At 41.0% G+C, this 18,618-nt stretch overlaps 1 protein-coding gene across 1 annotated transcript in view; it reads right to left on the bottom strand.

Annotated features, from left to right (window-relative positions):
- Lrrc69 (leucine rich repeat containing 69) overlaps positions 1-18,618 on the bottom strand; it is a 72,762-nt gene that overhangs the window by 41,080 nt on the left and 13,064 nt on the right. The window contains exons 3-5 of the mRNA XM_048420518.3: positions 18,499-18,571; positions 13,104-13,299; positions 10,541-10,612 (exon numbers count right to left, since the gene is read on the bottom strand). Of these exons, the coding sequence (XP_048276475.3) occupies positions 10,541-10,612; positions 13,104-13,299; positions 18,499-18,571 (341 nt within the window). The remainder of the gene's footprint in view (positions 1-10,540; positions 10,613-13,103; positions 13,300-18,498; positions 18,572-18,618) is intronic.

The raw sequence follows: 18,618 nt of genomic DNA, 5'->3' as shown, positions 1-18,618 counted from the left end.
TTAGGTCTTTGAAGAACAAAATTGAGAAGATATCAGAAAATGGAAAGATCTCCCATGCACATGAATAGGTAGGATTAGCATAGTGAAGACGGCAACCTTACCAAAAGCAATCTACAGAGTCAATGCAATATCCATCAAAATCCCAGCACAACTCTTCACAGACCTCAAAAGAACAATACTAAATTTCATATGGAGAAATGAAAAACACAAGATAGCCAAAACAACCTTGTACGATAAAGGAACATCTGAACCATGCCAGACTTCAAGCTCTATTATAGATCTTCCATTTGAATCAATTGGTCTACCTGTCTGTCTTTTTTTCCAATACCAAGCTGTTTCATTACTATAGCTCTATAATAGAATATCACTTTTGTGGCTAGCCATGACTGACAGGGATGAATGAACCTGCACTAACAACAGAGAAGCCAAATGTAGCAAATATGTACCCCAAATCTTCTCTTCCATTATTGCATTTATAAGGCTTAGATGTTAAAGTTGCTGCAATTACCATGTTTAACAAGGAAAGCCCATTTAAAATGTAAATAGCACAGTACATTTGAAAAAGAACCAACAAGAAATTGCCTATTGAATAAGTTGGGGGGGGAAGCAAATAAACATTTAAAAATATTTAAATATAGCTAAAAAGTAAATTACAGAATTATAAAAATGAGGATAGTATAGAATGAAACACAAAGAGGAAAAGAATGAAACAGAGGAGGGATAAGATCCAAAGTAGAGACAATGAAAAGTTGTTAAATATATGAAAGTAAATTATAGTTGGAGAAAAGAGAAAAGGACTACAAACTTTTCAGAATAATGAAAAACATCATTTCCTAGTTGGTTTTCTATTGCTTTGATACATGCCATGACCAAAAGGAACTGGCATAGGAAAGAGATCATTTGGCCAGCAGGCTATAGTCCGTCATCAAAAGAAGCCACAGTAGGCGCCATAAGACCTAGAAATGGTGCGCCGTTTACAGGCTCACTCTCCATGGCACACTCAGTTTGCTTTCTCACGCAGCCCCGAGCCGCTTGTCCAGGAACAGCACTGCCTACAGTGTTTGGGGCCCTCCTGTATCAATCAAGAAAATGCCCCCATGGACATGCCAATGGATCAATATGATGGAGGCAATTCATCAACTGATGCTTATATCAAGTTGATACAATCTCACTAGCACAAAATTCATCCATGCATTTAAGCAGCCTAATAAATCCCAGGCAGGGAGAACAAAATGAAATAAACATATAGAAACAACAGAATTGAAATGAATAATAAAACTATGAGAAAAATCTTAGAAGTTGACAGGAAAAGAAAAAGAGATGAGCTTTGCTCCTGAGGAGAAGCAACTTGCCGGTGCTCTGAGCCTGGGCCAGGCAAGCAGCCTCTGGGCATAGCAGTGAAAGCTAGGAAACCCCGGAGGGAAAGTGAAGCACAGGCCAAGCCAGCGTGCTAATTTGGATCCTGCACACAGTAAAAATTATTCCTCAAGAATAAATGTAGGATTGACGTGAAAGCTGGGACACTGTAAACTCATTGCCAAGGAAAGACATGGAGGTGTTTTGAGCCGGAGGTAAACAGGATTTTTCTCTAAGATCAGAGATGGGGAAGAAAGGGTAGTCATGTAAGGCTGATGTAAAGGTTCGATCTGAAGGCATCCCACCTCCATGTATAACAAAGGAGGACAGCCTGGGAGGTAAAGACGCAGTTAGCATTCCCAATAGAACATTCTGAAACGAGGGTGGGAAAACAAACTTGCGATCCTTTCACTCCCCAGAAGTGTAAATTAACATAAAGCAAGGGAATTTTTAATGTGTAGTCAGTTATAACAGTAAAATTTTATAAAACTTTATTATTAAAATTGCTAAATGGAATTATAAAAATCTCCAGATTTTTAAAAGGAAAGGAAGAAATTGGGAAAGGAGCGCAGAAGAAGTAGAAATCCAGAAGAAGATGCTGATTAAGCCCAAATTAATTCAGCAATACATCAAGATGAACTAAATGCTACTGCTTAAAGACAGAGGCTTTTACATTGCTTGCCTTAAAATGAATCTCTACAGCTGTAGGACCACAGAAAGATTGAAAGTAATGAAAACAAGCATATCATGCAAACATGAACCCAGAGGAAATTGATGTAGTGGTAGGAACAGCAGAAAAATCAAGTTTTATGTCTATATCTGAGAATATTTAGGCATAAGGCTGAGACACGAGAATTTTAGCATCATCACTGGTTATTCTTTTGAGCTCTGGAATGTATTCAACAATTATACAGTTCATAATAAATAGATTTATTAATGTCTAGGATGAAAGTTTGGAAAACAGAAATAAAAACTAACAAATCCCTTCAACCAGGACTTTTTAACTTCAACACGAGCGGTCCAGTCAGATGACATTTTGGGGAACTGTCCTATATTCTACAAAATGTTTAACAGTATCTCTGGCCTCCAGCCCAGGATACCCATGGTACCCATTCCTCTATTTGTGCAAATAAAATTGCCTCCAGCCAGGTTTTATTGTCTACTGCGTGCCAGGGACTGTTGTAGGTGTTGGAAATACATCATTGAAGAGACAAAATGTGCTTGCAATCATTGAGTTTTCTTGAGGAGGTCAGGCAGACAGATAGAAAGAGTTCACCGCCTAAGAAAAGGTAATAAGGTTTCAGGAGAGCCACTCACTGGATCTGAACCAGAGCCTTTCTTTGCGGGATTTTGTTTTCTTATTTTATGCTGTCCTGGGGATCACACCCTGAGACATATAAATGTGAGGAAAGCACTCTATATGTGAGCTAAATGCAGGCACTCTGGCCACCTCAGGCATGGTGAGCGTGGCTCTCTGGCAGGCCTTGCCCTTCTCCCTGATTCCCTCTGCCTGGTTAACAACCATGACTATACATTCCTAGAGCCAGACAGCAAGGTCTACTCCCTTTAGCCAATAAATCCCTTCTCCTGAGGCTGATTACCAAAGTACAGCAATCAAAAGCCCTCTTTGACTCAACTAATTAACATGTCCAGTTAAAATTGAACACCTCATCCTAACACAGGGTTTTCCATGTACCTTGTAAGGTGCCCACTGTGCCATTATAAACCCGCCATTTTACTACGTGCCACCTCTGCCTCCTCTCTATCCAGAGGCAGCCCTTCATCCCTCTAGGATAAATACTCCTCCCTTGTTAGCTTCCTTTTCTCCCTCATCCTCTGTCTCCTGTCTTTGTCTTATTCCCTCCGCTTATTCCTCTTGGGCAAATAAATCTCCTTTGTGCTGATCACTTGGTCTTGTACATCCTGAGCCTGCACTTCTCATTCCACTACACCAGGTCCCAGAGCCTCTCTTTAAAATGCTTTTTATTTATGATCAGAGTTGGTCTCCAAAGCATACTGACCCTGATTTTCAGACACCAAACTTCACTCTTGATAAGCAAGGAGATAAGCGAGACATCATTTTACTCTTCTGAGTCAGATCATTGCAACCTAGTGAGAAAACTCAGGGTTTTTCTCAAGAGTTTAACTGATGGATAAACATGGCTCTTCAACCACCACGTCCCAGGATCGTTTCACAGGTTTCTATCTTACAGGCATCCAGTATTAGCCTGTCTTTAATGCCAATAAAATCACATAGATATAAAAGGTCAGAATCCAGACTATGCAGCTCAGCTGAGCAGAGAAAAGTCAGTCATAGCACCAAGCTTCATTGGGCACTCAGCGTTTCTACTTGAGTTCTCACAAAATGATCGCTGCCTCCAGAGTCAGGTTTTATGAATTTTCTCTATGCTTTCATCTCAGAAAGGCTACCTCATGAAATTTCAGAACTGGCGTAGTAAAAGCAGCAACAGCATGTAACCCAGCACACTTCTCGTCGCCCGCCCCCACACCCGCCCCCACACGAGGAGCAGCGAGCATGAGCTCAGGCTCGTAAAAGCGGCGACAGGAAAAGTGTCCAGTCAGGCTTTGGAACTCACGAGTCCTACATCACTTAGCTAAGCTTACATCACTCGCATAAAGCCCGGTCCCACGAGGGCTTTGCGTCAGTAAAACGCTGGCTCGTGTCCCACTTTTTTAAAGGTCACAGAACGTTATTTTAAATGTATATCTCCTAATAAATCCGGTCGTGGGAGAGAGCACTGTCAACTCGAGAAAAATACAACCACTTTCAAATCAAAGTCAAATTTTGGAAAGGCATTTAAAGAGATTCAAGGACAGGATACAGCTTTCTTTAGTATTCAAGAGATAAAGATAAGTAAATACTCTCAGCATGGAGGCCAAATACCAAATATATCCCTGAAGTCGCTGTTGCAGAGAGGCAGGACAGCTAAGGGACAAGGTGCATAGCTGGAGCCCCTCACAGCCCAGGGCAAACTGCAGGCTCAGGAAAGCTACCACATTATGGACACAGCTGACCATTCCTGACCACAGCTCTATGAATATATCCGTGTGTATATATTTTTATGTACCATGGCTTTTTTATACTTTAAAAAAGTTTTTAAGCTTCAGAGAGGAGTTTGGATATGAAGTAAACACTTCAATTTCATTCTCTGAATGAGTTTCTTTCCCATAACTCAGTTATGCTTTCTAGACTACTTTATGACATGTTTGATCACGAACATGGAAATATTTGTAATATAGTGGCCATTCTCCAAGCACTTCAGCTCACAGTTCCTTATAGACTTATAAACTAAAATTAAATGGTCTTCCTAAGGATAAGAAAAATGCATGTACGTATTTCTTTATAACTGGTCATATAACTAAATTGCTCTATTGAAGGCATGTGAGCTCATTTTGAAATGATAAGAGTTATTTAAAAATAAAATGGGGTGCAGTGTTGAAGATGACTCAGAGGTAAACAGCTTGTAGAACAAGGGTGGATCCCCAGCACCATCTCTATGCCTCCCTGTAATGCCAGCGTGGAGAAGGCAGAGAGGGGCTCCTCAGAGCCAAATTTGTGTGAGTTCCTGATTCACATGACATACCTTGACTCAATACATAAGATTGGAATCATAGAGGATGGCATCTGACTTCAAGCTCTGGTCTCCACACACACATACATGCACAGATGTATAAATGCACACATGTACACATACATACACAAATGCGTTAATTAATAAGTCAGATTTCTTGACTTTGTATAAGTACAAAAGTATAGAGTGACTAAAGGTACAAATCACAATCCCAGAGAACCTAGACAACAATGAGGACCCTAAGAGAGACACACATAGATCTAATCTACATGGAAAATAGAAAAAGACAAGATCTCCTGAGTAAACTGGGAGCATGGAGTCCTCGGGAAAGGGTTGAATGGGAGGGACGAGGCGGGGAGGGGAGCAGATAAAAACGTAGAGCTCAATAAAAATCAATTTAAAAAAAAAGAATGTGTTTAAGAAGATGGAGTCGGAGCTAATAAACTTCTCCAAAGCTGCAGCTGCTGCTTGCTTTCAATTTCAAATTTTTGACTTAACGTTCACCCAGGTCTGTAGCTTCCATAAGCAGTTTGTGTCAGAGTTAACAATTTTCAGAGTTAGTGCTTTTCCAAAGTTTTCAGGCACATGTTTTATTATATGTGGGCAGGGGATGGGGAGGGAGGGAGGGAGGGAGGGAGGGAGGGAGGGAGGGAGGGAGGGAAGGAAGGAGGGAGGGAGGGAGGGAGGGAGGGAGGGAGGGAGGGAAGGAAGGAGGGAGGGAGGGAGGGAGGGAGGGAGGGAGGGAAGGAAGGAGGGAGGGAGGGAGGGAGGGAGGGAGGGAGAGGCTGCAGGCTCTAGCACTGACATGAGAAAAATAATACTTGGACTCTTAATGGTTATGTATTCTGCTGTATATGTGCAGAGATGTACACACACAAGTACAGAAGCTCTCAAAGACCAGCGCCATCAGACTTGTCTAATACGGGTCTGGGAATGTTCTGATGGTCGGAATTTCTTGAATAATCAAAAGCAACACTTGGGAGGAAGTGGCCAGAGGAGACATTCAACAAAGGCTAGCGGGACTGAAGTCTCTTCACACAGGACAGTTAGATCTGTTACAGACCAATACTCAGTTTTATACTCTATAAAAAGTATCCAGGGTTGAGAAGTAGCACCCACCTCAAAAACAGTGTGTCTCAGAATTCTGCGGATACAGTGAGCTAGGATGAAGTCACACTGAATCAGAGTGAACAAAAGTCCAAGAACTTGTGTCCTTCTAAGAGGAAACAGCCGAGACATGTGACCTTTAGTTCACACCATGGAGTGCACAGGAACTGCTATACCAATCATTACTGTAATTGCCAGTGTTCCACAAGTTGTCCACTGGGCATCACAGGTCACGTTTTGGAGTCTCACTCCCTCAAAGAAACATTAACATAAAAGACACCCAATTTCAGATAATCTTTAACTAGAGGCTTATTCATCCAATCTATTCCAATAAATGAAAGTATATTAAAAAGCTCCAATGGTTAAAATCAAATATCCTAAATATAGTATTTGAAGGGAAGTATTCAATATACAATGTTAAGTGAAAAGATACATCCTTCTATGAAGTATATTTCAATTTTATTCTCTCAAAATTAAGTACTGGAAGAAAACAACATATTGTCTCTGGAAGATAAAATTAAAGGCACTTTATACTCTGTAATTTACAATCTTATAAACCTTTTTAAAATTAGTTCTCTTATCTTTTGAGATTAGAATATGATCACATTTCCCCTTCCCTGTCCTTCCCCCAAAGTCTCTCTTATACCCCCCCTGCTTGCTTTCAAATGCACAGCCTCTGCTTTCATTAATTATTGTGCCATACAGATACAGATATCCCTTTTATATGAGAAATGCTTCCACTATGCTTTACTTCGTGTTCTGTGTTTGTCTGACAAGATCCCTTTTATTCTAGGCTGGCCTAAGATTGCTGTGCAGCCAAGGGTGATCTCAAATGTTTGATTGTCCTACCTTCACCAGCGTGACAGGCGTGTGCCACCACACGGGCTTAGCAGAGCTGGGGATCAAACCGAGGCTTCATGCCTGCTAGATGAGCGCTCTACCAAGTGTACTATGTCCTTGGTCCCGAATTCCTTCTCTACCCAGAAAAATGCTAAGCAAATTATGATGACGCACACTTGTAATAAGGTTTCCAGTTAACATTCTTATTTATATAATTCCTGATTCAGAATAGAAGCTTTGGGGTACGAGGGACTGGAGAGACAGATCAGCAGGTAAAAGCACTTGTTCTTAGATCGATTCCCAGCGCCCAAATGGTTGCTCACAGATGTTCGTATCTCCAGTTCCAGGCACCTGGCACCCTCTTCTAACCTCCACAAGCACCAGGTATGCACACAGGCCACACAGAGAGACAAGCAGGCCACACACTTACATACACAAAATAGGTAAATCTGAAAAAGTCAGCTACCTCAGTAAAGAGCACACACTGTTGAAAACTAGGGGCGTTTTCTAAGTTGCACACCAACTTTCAGAACACCAAACAGCATAAGGCTTAAATAAAGACTTTCTCTAAAAGAACAGCAGTGAAATAAACCAAGTCTGTTCTACAGAATGAAATTTCAGTGTTGTTGGAGTTCACGGTGTGCTTCAAAATAACATGCATACAACTCTACTTTTCTCTCCCATTTTTCATACTTTTCAACACCTTATAGTAAAATCATGTTCTAAAACACACCCTTTAGAAACTGCTTCCTATTACTACCTGGAGATTGGGAATGATCACTATAATTGAGGTGACTGCGCATTGCCAATCGTTTCAATATTACCACAGATTTCACATATAATTCATCATCAAAGTAATTTCTAGTCTTTTGACACTCTCTATAAAACAGTTGATAAGAATTTACCAGCTTTGTATGTTCATGAGGTTAGTGGTTTTAAGTATCAACTCCAGAAACTTGTCTGAAATCACAGTTTTGTAAATAAGAATTTGGGAATTATGCTAATGCATAATGACTCCAAACAAAGTCTATATCCTTCATTCTTACACCATTCGGTCTTCATTGTGAGTAATGTTTGCATGCCTTACTTTGAAACTGAACTGTGTAACACTTAGGACCGTACTCCAGCCAGCAATTTATCTCCGTGTTTGCCACGTATTCCATCAGTTTGCCCCATCTCTCAAACGCGGAAAACTAATCACACACCAATAATTTGTAGAAAATCATTACTGTCTTAGAAAGGAAAATCATTTTGAAGATTTGAATAATTGGGAACAAAAATCAGATAAGTTTTGTATATTATCTTATTTCAGAGGGTTAATGAAAATTTCTGAAGCTGGATCTGGCATGTCAAAGGCATGCTAAAATTATTGGAAGCAACAGTGTTTAAACACAATAGCTGATTCAGAATCTCTTTGTAGAAGAAACTGAATTAACAGCAATACCAAGGTGGATGTTGAGTGTAGTTGAAGAACATTATGTAGGTTTGTTCACTTAGTAAATATATTAAGCTGAAATTCAAGGTATGCCTGATGGGAAAGTTCACATTCTAACCTCAACATAGACTTGGAAAAGGTTATTCCTTTATGTGGCCTGTGCTTCATAGTAGAAGAGACATTGTAAGGGGTTTTGGAAGTTAGGGTTGTATCACACTGTGCGCAGAGTTAAATCAATACCCACAATATGAATAAAATCATGAAGTCTTTACCAAGTCTTTGCTGAAAATGTCTACTCTTTCCTGTAATTTGAAACTAAAAGTTGTTAACAACACAGTAAATCTTTTAAAAAAAATACAATGTGAGCTGTGGTGTTCAATATTTATTGCTAATTTCTTAGGCTCTAGAATCATCAAGAAGGCAAGCTTCAGGCATGCCTGTGTAGGGTCACTTAGACAGGGCTAGTCTGTCGACATGTTGGGAGGGATTATTTAGTTGAGAGAGGTGGACAGTGCCACTTCAAACACAGGCGGCCCCATTCCAGGGGCTGGGTCCCAGAATACATAAAAAGAGAGAGCATTCAATTATGGACACATAAAATCAGACGCTTCGCCCTCCTGATGCCATGACTTACCCACCATGACGGACTACACCCTTGGCCTGTGAACCCACAAACCCTTCCTTCTGTAAGGTGCTGTGTCAGGCATTTTGTCACGGCAACAAGATAACGTAGGAAAGGATGAGCTAATTCAGTGATTCTATTTCTGAGTACACATTCAGAGAAACTGAAAGAAAAACTAAAACTTAGTGAACAAATCTTCTATGATAGTTGCAACAGCCCTGCTCACTGTTAGCAAAAGGCAGAAACACCCCATGTGTTCATCCATAGAGCAACTGATAAAGAAACTGCATACACACGTGTGGTATGAGAGACTATGATTCAGCCTAGCAAGAAAAAGGAAAACCCAACTCTTTATAGCATGGACAAACTTGAGTGACATTGTGCAAATAACCAGTTACAAAAGGTCAAATGTGAGCTAATCCTATCTCTGTGGACTACACGAAGCAATCAAATTCACAGAGACAGAAAGTAGAAAGAAGGAGAAATGCCTCATTTTAAAATCCTGTGGTAGATGTCAATAAGAGATAAGAAATTATCTGATTGGGAATTTGTCTAAAGACATCATTTCAGTTGGTAAGGTAACTAAGTAAGTTCTAGAGCTAGGTGGTGGTGATGGACCATATCAAAATACTGTGTCAAGACTGCCCTATTAAAAGATAAGGCTTTCTGATCTTTTCTGAAGAGAAAGAAGGAGGAGTGGATGGTGGGGACAGAGGAGGTTGAGGGGAGAGACTGGAAGGAGGGGAGGGATTGACAGAAAACTGATCAAGCTGGAAAATAATTAACTAATTTAAGTAATTAATTAATTCTTAAAAGATAAGGCTTTCATAATATATATTTTTTACCATAATCAGAATATTGCACACAGTTTTCTAGGGCATATTTAAACTCCTTTCGTATATTTTTCATTCTCAACATAAAACACTGTTTTTCCTAGATTAAAATGTCTGAAAACTACACTTTGAATAAATCAATAAGAAAAAACATAATGGATCCACAGGTATTTACTGAATTTTTCTGAATTAATGACTTGTAATTATTTACCTAAATGTTCCAGCATGTTCACTTGGATATAAAAATGCAATATGAAAACAGCTATGTTCTTTTTCAAAGTTAGAAACTGCCAAAATGAACTGTCTCTATTATTTGTTATAAAGCCAAAACTCACTTCCTAATTAAAAGAAAAGTGCATCTTCACAGCTGATGACTTTAAAACAATTAATAAAAGGGTCACCTCTAGATTAATTACATGGGATAAAATCTTTTGTCCAGGAAAGTCGTCTCTTCAAAAAATTAGAGGTGACCAAAAGCAGTATGCAATAACCAAGGAATTTAATCATAACTGATAGATTAAATATTTATGATAACTATCAGAATTCATGTAGTTCGAGCAAGTTCAGCAGACACAGAACACAAGAAAAAGGATGAGAAAGAATGGGTTTTGAAATTCTAGAACAAAGATAATCGTTGAGTCATTGTACAAGTCAGGGCTCCAATTACTACAGTTTTTACTGGCTGCTACATTTTCTATTCCCAACAGTATAAACAAAATATTTTTTAATTATAGTAAAAATTAACAATACTTACGCCTGCTGGAAATATCTGAATAACATTTCCAGCTATGTCCAGGATTCTTAGTTTTTTAAGATGACAAAGTCCCTGTGTCAGAAGACAAAAGAGAGTTTTTAATATAAAACTTTAAGTGTTAGCTTTTAGTTCAGGGTTGATAGAGGTGTCCCTCCGTCAAGACAGCCTTCCCCAGGGAAATCCCTATGGACTGTCAAATAACGGTGACCTCATGTCCCCTGAGCACTCCAGAGCAGCACATTCCAAGCTACTGTCTCCAGGTCTAAGCCCACCTCTCACTCTAACTAAGTGTAGTCATAAGCCAGTTCCAAAGCATCTCTTTGTCTTTTAATTTCTCCACTTCTTCAAAACAGAAATGATACATGCATGGCATTGTTGAGTGGCTTAACTGAGTTACCAAACTCACACAGCCTAATAGTCAAGGAGAACTCTTAGACACTCTGTTATGAAAGTAGAAACCCTGCGAAGGAGAAAATAGCTATAATCCTGAAATAGTCTCTGCAATGATAATTTCACCAGAGCTTATAGTAAATCTAGTACTTTTATTAGTACTTTCTTCATAAAAGAAATAAAACCCATGATTATATCTACATGGTCAATACACTGTGCATCACCACAGCGACCACATGGTTGCTATGGCACATCTTCATTCTGGTATTTCTGTTAACAAGCACATAAAAACTAGGGCTTTAAAACCTAAAAACTTTAAAAACATTTTAAATTGAGGGTATAATTTATTAACTGACATCACTATTATTTTGATGGCAGCTTCTCCCTAGGGAACTGGGACATATGGAGCCATATCCATTAGTCGTCACCTTTTGTTGTTTGCTAGCACAAGCTGCATTCTCTGGGAGAAGATGATGAGTCTGCAGTACTGAGCATACTCTAGATTTCCATCTTTGTAAATGCCAGGTCAGGAAACAGACTTGAACAAAAATTGTTCCATAAAGAGAACGCTGTTACTGAGATAGAACTATAGAAGGACGAGAGTTAAAAGAACAGAAAATAACCAAAAAGACTGACAAAGGAGATGTCAGGATATGAAAATTCTTTTAGATTATTATATATGTGTGTATGTAAATATATATATATATATGAGTTTTGCTTGCATGCATATAAACTATATGTGCATTCAGTGTCCACAGAGAGCAGAAAAAAAGCTGTCAGGTCCCCTGTAACTGGAGCTATGAATAGTTGTGAACTACAATGTGTGTGCTGGAAATGAACCCGGGTCCTCTGCAAGAACAGCAAGTGCTCTGAGCCCCTGAGCCATCTCTCCAGTCCCTAGATGTGGATCTTTCTGTTTTGCAGACAGAAAGACTACATATATTCCCATGTATCCATCAAACTTATTGCAGTTACCTAGCTTAAAAGCCTTATGCTGATCCCCTGGAAAATCACTATGTCCAGTGTGAGGAACTATTCTGATGCTAGATGACCTGAGTAGAGGGACAGGGCAACACGAAGCAAACCTCAGAGACTCACAGGGAAGGGAACTTACAAGACTGTAACACAACATCAGTATGAAAACAAAAAGAAACAGATTCTAGACACAGAAAAGCAAACACAGTCCAACCTACACAGAGGGAGCAAAGCTAAAGACTGGAATTCCTTAGGATGAAGGAGAACATGAATGGCAATGAAATTTTAAACTGTTTCCATTTGTCCTCTGTGGCCAGGCAAATGTCAGGGCATTGCGTCAGGAAATTCTAATTTTACAAAGTTAAGGAGCTTGACTTCAGGACCTGTCAGTACTTTTAATATCTGAATACATTTTGTAAAGTTCCAGAAGACATAAATTGATCCTCTGTGATGGAAAACTATAGATTGTAGCTGGGTCGTGGTGGCACACGCCTTTAATCCCTGCACTCGGGAGGCAGAGACGGGCAGATCTCTGTGAGTTCGAGGTCAGCCTGGCCTCTACAAGAGCTAGTTCCAGGACAGCTAGGGCTGTTACACAGAGAAACCCTGTCTCAAAGAAAAGCAAAACAAAACAAAAACTATAGATTGAAAATCTTACAAACAATAGAAGTAGAAGAATAAGGTCCAGATGCCAGCATGGTAGGGCTATGACGGACTGTCTTCTCTATAAAACTCAAAGCTGTCTCTTGCTGTTTCCGTCCGTTTGTCTGCTTATCCGTACACACACTCAGATCCAAAGAGACTACTTCTTGACTTCAACTATCACAAAGGCAGTGAAAGTTTTACGTTACAACTATATTTCAGAAGTCCTGGGCCCATCTTTTACTCAAAGGGCTCTTTTCATAGACCTCAGACCCCTTTAGAGGAATTAAAATAGAGCCTGTGAGGAGCATGACACAAATACACACAGAAAATATACATTCACATGCATGTGTACAGATACACATATTTTATAATGTATTAGAAAAGGATTCACACTTTTTCTTTATCAAAACAAATGACCTTTGAAGTGCTTTATCATTTATAATGCAGGCTGAGAACAATGATATGGCGTAGCTTATAACCACTTCCCATCATGTTAAACAAGTTCTTCCCCAACAGCAACAGTAACAAAAATGAGTGGACGTTTCTACTTTACCTCTGGCAAAACTTCAATGTTGTTCCTGACCAGGAAAAGCTGCTGAAGATTCTGCAAGTGCTTAATCTCTTCAGGGATGCCCACGAGCTGGTTGTAGTTGAGATGCAGTTCAGAAAGACTCTCAATGGAGCAAAGCTCTGTCGGGATCACGGTGAGCTGGTTATGGTTGATGCTGAGGTAGGTAAGATTCCTTAGCCTAAGACAGCAAACAAACAAGGTGTGTGACTCAAGTTCATTGCGCAGGAGAGCCCGTTGTAAAAGTGTCATTTATCATTTTCATTTCTTCGTGGCGCCCCGCTGAATCTTATTAAGTCAAGTGTTTGGAACTACTGTAAAGGTCTTTAGTATAACTTAATTTTTAAAAATGATTTATAAACCAAACACAAAAATAAAGGTAAGTCAATGAAATGATTCCTAACGATAATCTTCTACTCGTAGATTGATTGGTGTCTAGCCCAACTGTCATTAAAGGGCTTCACACAGAAACTGGTAGAAATTGATGCAGAGACCCATGGCCAAACTTTAGGCTGAGCTCTGGAATCCTGCTGAAGAGGAAAGACGGATTGGAGGAGCCAGAGGGGTCAAGGACATCACAAGAAAACCTACAGGACCAACTAACCTGGGCTCAGAGGGGCTCCCAGACACTGAACTGACAGCCAGGGAGCCTGCATGGGACTGACCTAGGCCCTCTGCATTTAGGTTACAGTTGTATAACTTGGTATTGTTGTGAGACACTCAGCAGTGAAAGCAGGGACTGTCTCTGACTCTGTGGCCTGCTTTGGGGACCCCTTCCTCCTACTGGATTGTCTCATCCAGCCTTAATAGGAGAGGAGGCGCTTAGCCTCACTGCAACTTGATAAACCTTGACTGGTTGATGTCTGCGGGAGGCCTGCCCATTTCTGAAGAGAAAAGAGGAGAAGGAAGGAGATGGTGGTGGGAAGGAGAGATGGAGGAAGGACCGGAAGGAGAGGAGGGAGAGGAAACTTTGCAAAGTAAAAACAAAAGGTAAACAAAGAAATGCGGAATGAAAATGCACTGATACGTCCTACAGCAAAAGACATGGAGCCCCCTCCTCATTGCTCAGTTCCAGTCGCTGCTTCAGTTGAGCACTTTGGGTTTCCACTGAGATATGGCTTTCCTCTGAGACTGTTTTCCTCCAGTAACGAGCTCAGAGCTTACTGCAAATGTGTCTGTTGTCTGCTTGGGTGAACCAGGAGTCTAACACCCTTCTCCTTTCAAGACAGCAGGGAGAGCACCTTTCAAAGGGGAGCGGGAGAAGGGCTGCCCTTGCAGCTCCTGCTTGCCTTCCTCCTCCACAGAGCTGACAAAAACCTGCACAAAATAGCTTTGCTGGGTGAAGCAGTGAGCTGTGCCACGCCCAGAAAGTCTAGTGTGTGGAAGGCTGGAGAACAACGGATCCACCTGTGGTGTGGGAGGTCCTTCTGTCTATGTGCTGCTTTTATTGGTTAATGAAAAAAGAAACTGCTTTGAGCCTGTGGCAAGGGCAGAACGAGGCCAGAAAAGCTAATCTGAATGCTCGGAGAAAAAGGGCGGAGTCAGAGAGACACCGTGGAGCGGCCACTGGAGATAGATGTGCTGAAACTTTGCTGGTAGGCCACGAACTCGTGATGATATACATATTAATAGAAATGGAAGTTACAGCTAATGAGTCAAGCGGTGATTTAATTTATACAGTTTCTCTGTGATTATTTCAGGTCTAAGCTAGCCAGGTGGCCGGGAACTAACAAGTGTCCTTCTCCAATGCACCTGCATCAAAGGATGAGTCATGAATAAAAATACTGGGTGGGGGGCTGCAGATGGAAGGATCCATAAATGCTGGGCTACATTGACCAGGATAAAGTGTGCACCTTGTTGTAAAGGTGAGAACAATAAAAAACCAAAAACCTCTATGGAATATTTCAGAAAAACTGAGTTCTAACTGGACATTCCAAGATGTTAAGGATACTAAGGTACTGTTCTTTTCTGAAAAGGAGATGGAGAAGTAGATCTGGGGAGAAAGGAGGTGGGGGGACCCGGGAGGACTGGACAGGGGGTAGATTATGGTTGTGATGTACTGTATTAGAGAAGAATCTATTTCAATAAAAAAATTAAAAAAGAAAATATGGATTTGCTAGGGGGCAGGTGAGAAGGGAGTCTTTGATCCCCTTCTCCTCTCCCTCTTTCCGTTTCCGGGAGTCTCTGTGCAGAGGCTTCTGCTGTCTTCTGTGCAGCTGTGCACTGTGCAGCTGTGCACTGTGCAGCTGTGCACTGTGCAGCTGTGCACTGCCACACACAACAGAGTTATCTGGACTCCAAGCCCATGAGCTGTGAAGCTGGAGATATCTTAGCCAACATACTCTTCTCTGCCCTCCTGGGTTCTGAACAAGTTGAAAACACAGTGAACAGAAGCCAGGCATCAGCAGAGTTGACACGCCCACTCTCTACTTCCCCCTCCACTTAACTATGCTTATTAATTAATCATAGCCTTTACTGATGAAGCAGCTGCTTGATTTCTGGAAGGACAAGAAGAGGATGCCACACTACATGGGCCTAATGCTCTTCCAAAATTCATAGGAAAGATAGTCAGTCTTTCACTTCTGGGAAGAACATAAAACAGCTATAATAAAAAGCAACTCATAATAATAATAATAGCAAAAATGTTATTGAGAAATTAATCTTTTAAACTTTTTCTCATTTTTCTTTTCAAAGATTTATTCATTTTATTTTTATTTGAGTAGTGTGTGTGTGTGTGTGTGTGTGTGTGTGTGTGTGTGCTGCATGCAAGGCTTACACATGCATACACTTGACTGTATGCTTCTGTTTCACATGCAATTGGGTTCTCATAGAGGCCAGAAGAAGGCAAATCACCTGCTCTGAGATACAAGCTGCTGTGAGCTGCTGCACGTGGGTGCTGGGATAGGAACCCAGGCCTTCTACAAAAGCAACGAGTGCCACCACCTGCAGAGCCATCTCTCTAGCTCCCAAGAACTTACTGAATCTTACAAAGCCTTTATAGATACTATTCAACCACCAAACCTTATAAAGTAAATACTATTATCACCTTTCTTGTGAAAATGGAGAATATTGAGGAATGGAAAGGCCAAGAGATTTCTCCCGCTGGAGCTAGACAGATGGCTTGGCCGTTAAGACTCACAAACTGCTCTTGCAGGTGATGCAAATCTGATACCCAGTCTCCATCATCAGGTGGCTCACAGATGCCTGTAACTCCAGCTCCAGAGAATCCCATACCATCTACTGGCTTCCCCGGGTACCTTAACTCATATGCACAAATCCACATAAACACACATGCGTCTCAGTGCTGGTCTATGGTCTCTAAACATACTACCATATGCATGTGGATACACAATTTAAAAATAAAATAAAAAACTTTTAAAATGAAAGGAACTTCTCTGGGATGAGCAAGTGAAATTCTACTTGAAAAGATGACCAATTAGCTTGTATCTGCGGCCTGCCCAGAACACAGATGACCTAGAGCTATAAAAACACACACGGGCCTGGGATCCACCTGGCTAATACCTGCAGTGCTTTCATTTCCTTGGATATCACCTTCCGTCTACACGCATCTTTAAAAAATGCACACCCCATGTCAAACACAGACAGCTTCTCAAACTGCAGTCTTATCATCACTGCAAGGGCTTGGAAGTTCAGCTGTTCAAACTTCTCATATTCCAGGGGGAGAAAGTGAGATCGAGGGCAGTGAACTGGCTAGTTCCGAGGTCACAAGGCTGGTCGCACAAAGATACATCCTGAACCTGAGTCACCAGATCTCTTCAGCACATCTTCTTCTGTTCACTGTATCCACATCAGTACATACAGCAATCGATGGGTGAGTTAGAACCGCGGAAGAGCAAGCAACTATTGGCATTTCAGTTATCGTGAAGTGTTTCTCTTCTACAGAAAGTAGATTGTTCAATTTTCTTTTCAAATCTTATTTATTTATATTTTACGTATGAGTGATCTGCATGCAGCCCTGCAGGCCAGAAGAGGGCATCAGATCCTATAACAGATGGTTGTAGAAGAGAGCATCAGATCCTATAACAGATGGCTGTAGAAGAGAGCATCAGATCCTATAACAGATGGTTGTAGAAGAGGGCATCAGATCCTATAACAGATGGTTGTAGAAGAGGGCATCAGATCCTATAATAGATGGTTGGGAGCCACCATGCGGGTGCAGGGAATGGAACTCAGGTCCTCTGAAAGAGCAGTCAGTGCTCTTAATTCCTGGGCCATCTCTCCAGTGCCCATTCATCTTATTTTTTTATTCCACTTAAAGTACTGCCTCGCTAGAAAAGGGTTTGGAAAGAAGCATAGACAAGTGAGTTGGAACACACTGGGCTCTGCAGACAGACGGCCCTGTGAGGACTGCTCCCCATGTCATATTCTCGGATGCCTCTAGCTGCTCTTACTCTGTAATGTGTGTGTTTCTGTACAATATGCAATAGAGATCTCCCAAGTCAACCTGACCAGAGTTCTCTCCATCTGTCAGAGAAACAGCTCAAGAGTAGATACTGCCTCGGAAGGACAGGGCTTCAGCGGGCTCCACAAACACTATAATGATGGCCGTCTGCACAGATGTGCTCAACAAGGAAAAGCAACATATTTTGATTGTTGCTCATGATAATAAAATGTGCCGGGTTTTATTTAATGAAAATGACATCATAATTTTAAATCCTTTGCTTTTATATGCCTCTTTCTCATCGAACTCAAAATGGTTTATGACACCGGTGAAAGAAAATTTAATGTGCCCAACCTGTGTTTGCGCAAGCTCCAAGAACCGAGTTGGTTTATCAACAACATCACCTTAAGGCCTTCTATTTTATACCCCAACTTTTACTCTTATGTCACCCACTATTTGTTATTTCTTTCACATAGGTTAGGAATTATTTGCTTAAACTTAGTGAGCAAGGGTTCTGTTGGTAAAACGCTTAGGACCTAAGTATGGACCTCCTTCAGTCTGGCACGGTAGCCCACGTCTGTAATCCCCCTGCTAGGGGTCAGAGACAGGCAGGTTTCTGGTGCTTGCTGCCACACAGTTAAGCATAAAGGATGAGCTCCAGGTCCAGTGAGAAACCCTCTCTCAATAAATAAAAAGGAAAGAGACTGAGGAAGACATCCCAGCGTCAGACTATGGTCTTCACACATACAACCATACACATGTGTGCACACATACATACGCCATACACACACAAAAGAGAAAGACAAAGTCTGCAGTGCCTTGCTTCACATTCCGGATCTCCCTGTGTGATTTGTAACCACCACCACCCCTACTCCTGACTACTGGACGCTAGGCCTAAGACCTTCAAAGGAATGGGATGCAGTTTGGGCATGGAGAAAAATGTAATGTTTAACGAGGCTTCACTATAAGTAAATTTACCTGCCAACTTCTTGAGGAAGACTCTTAAGTCGGTTGTCGTTCAGATTAAGCAGAACCAACTGTGTCAAGCCATCTGTCAGAAAACAATAGCCATTTTAGCCACCTGGCAAGAAATAAATT

This window comes from Myodes glareolus, chromosome 16 (genome assembly GCF_982192425.1).
Source record: "Myodes glareolus chromosome 16, mMyoGla1.1, whole genome shotgun sequence".
Lineage (NCBI taxonomy): Eukaryota > Metazoa > Chordata > Mammalia > Rodentia > Cricetidae > Myodes > Myodes glareolus.
Note: the sequence above shows the minus strand (reverse complement) of the source record. Positions and strands in the feature narration are given on the sequence as shown.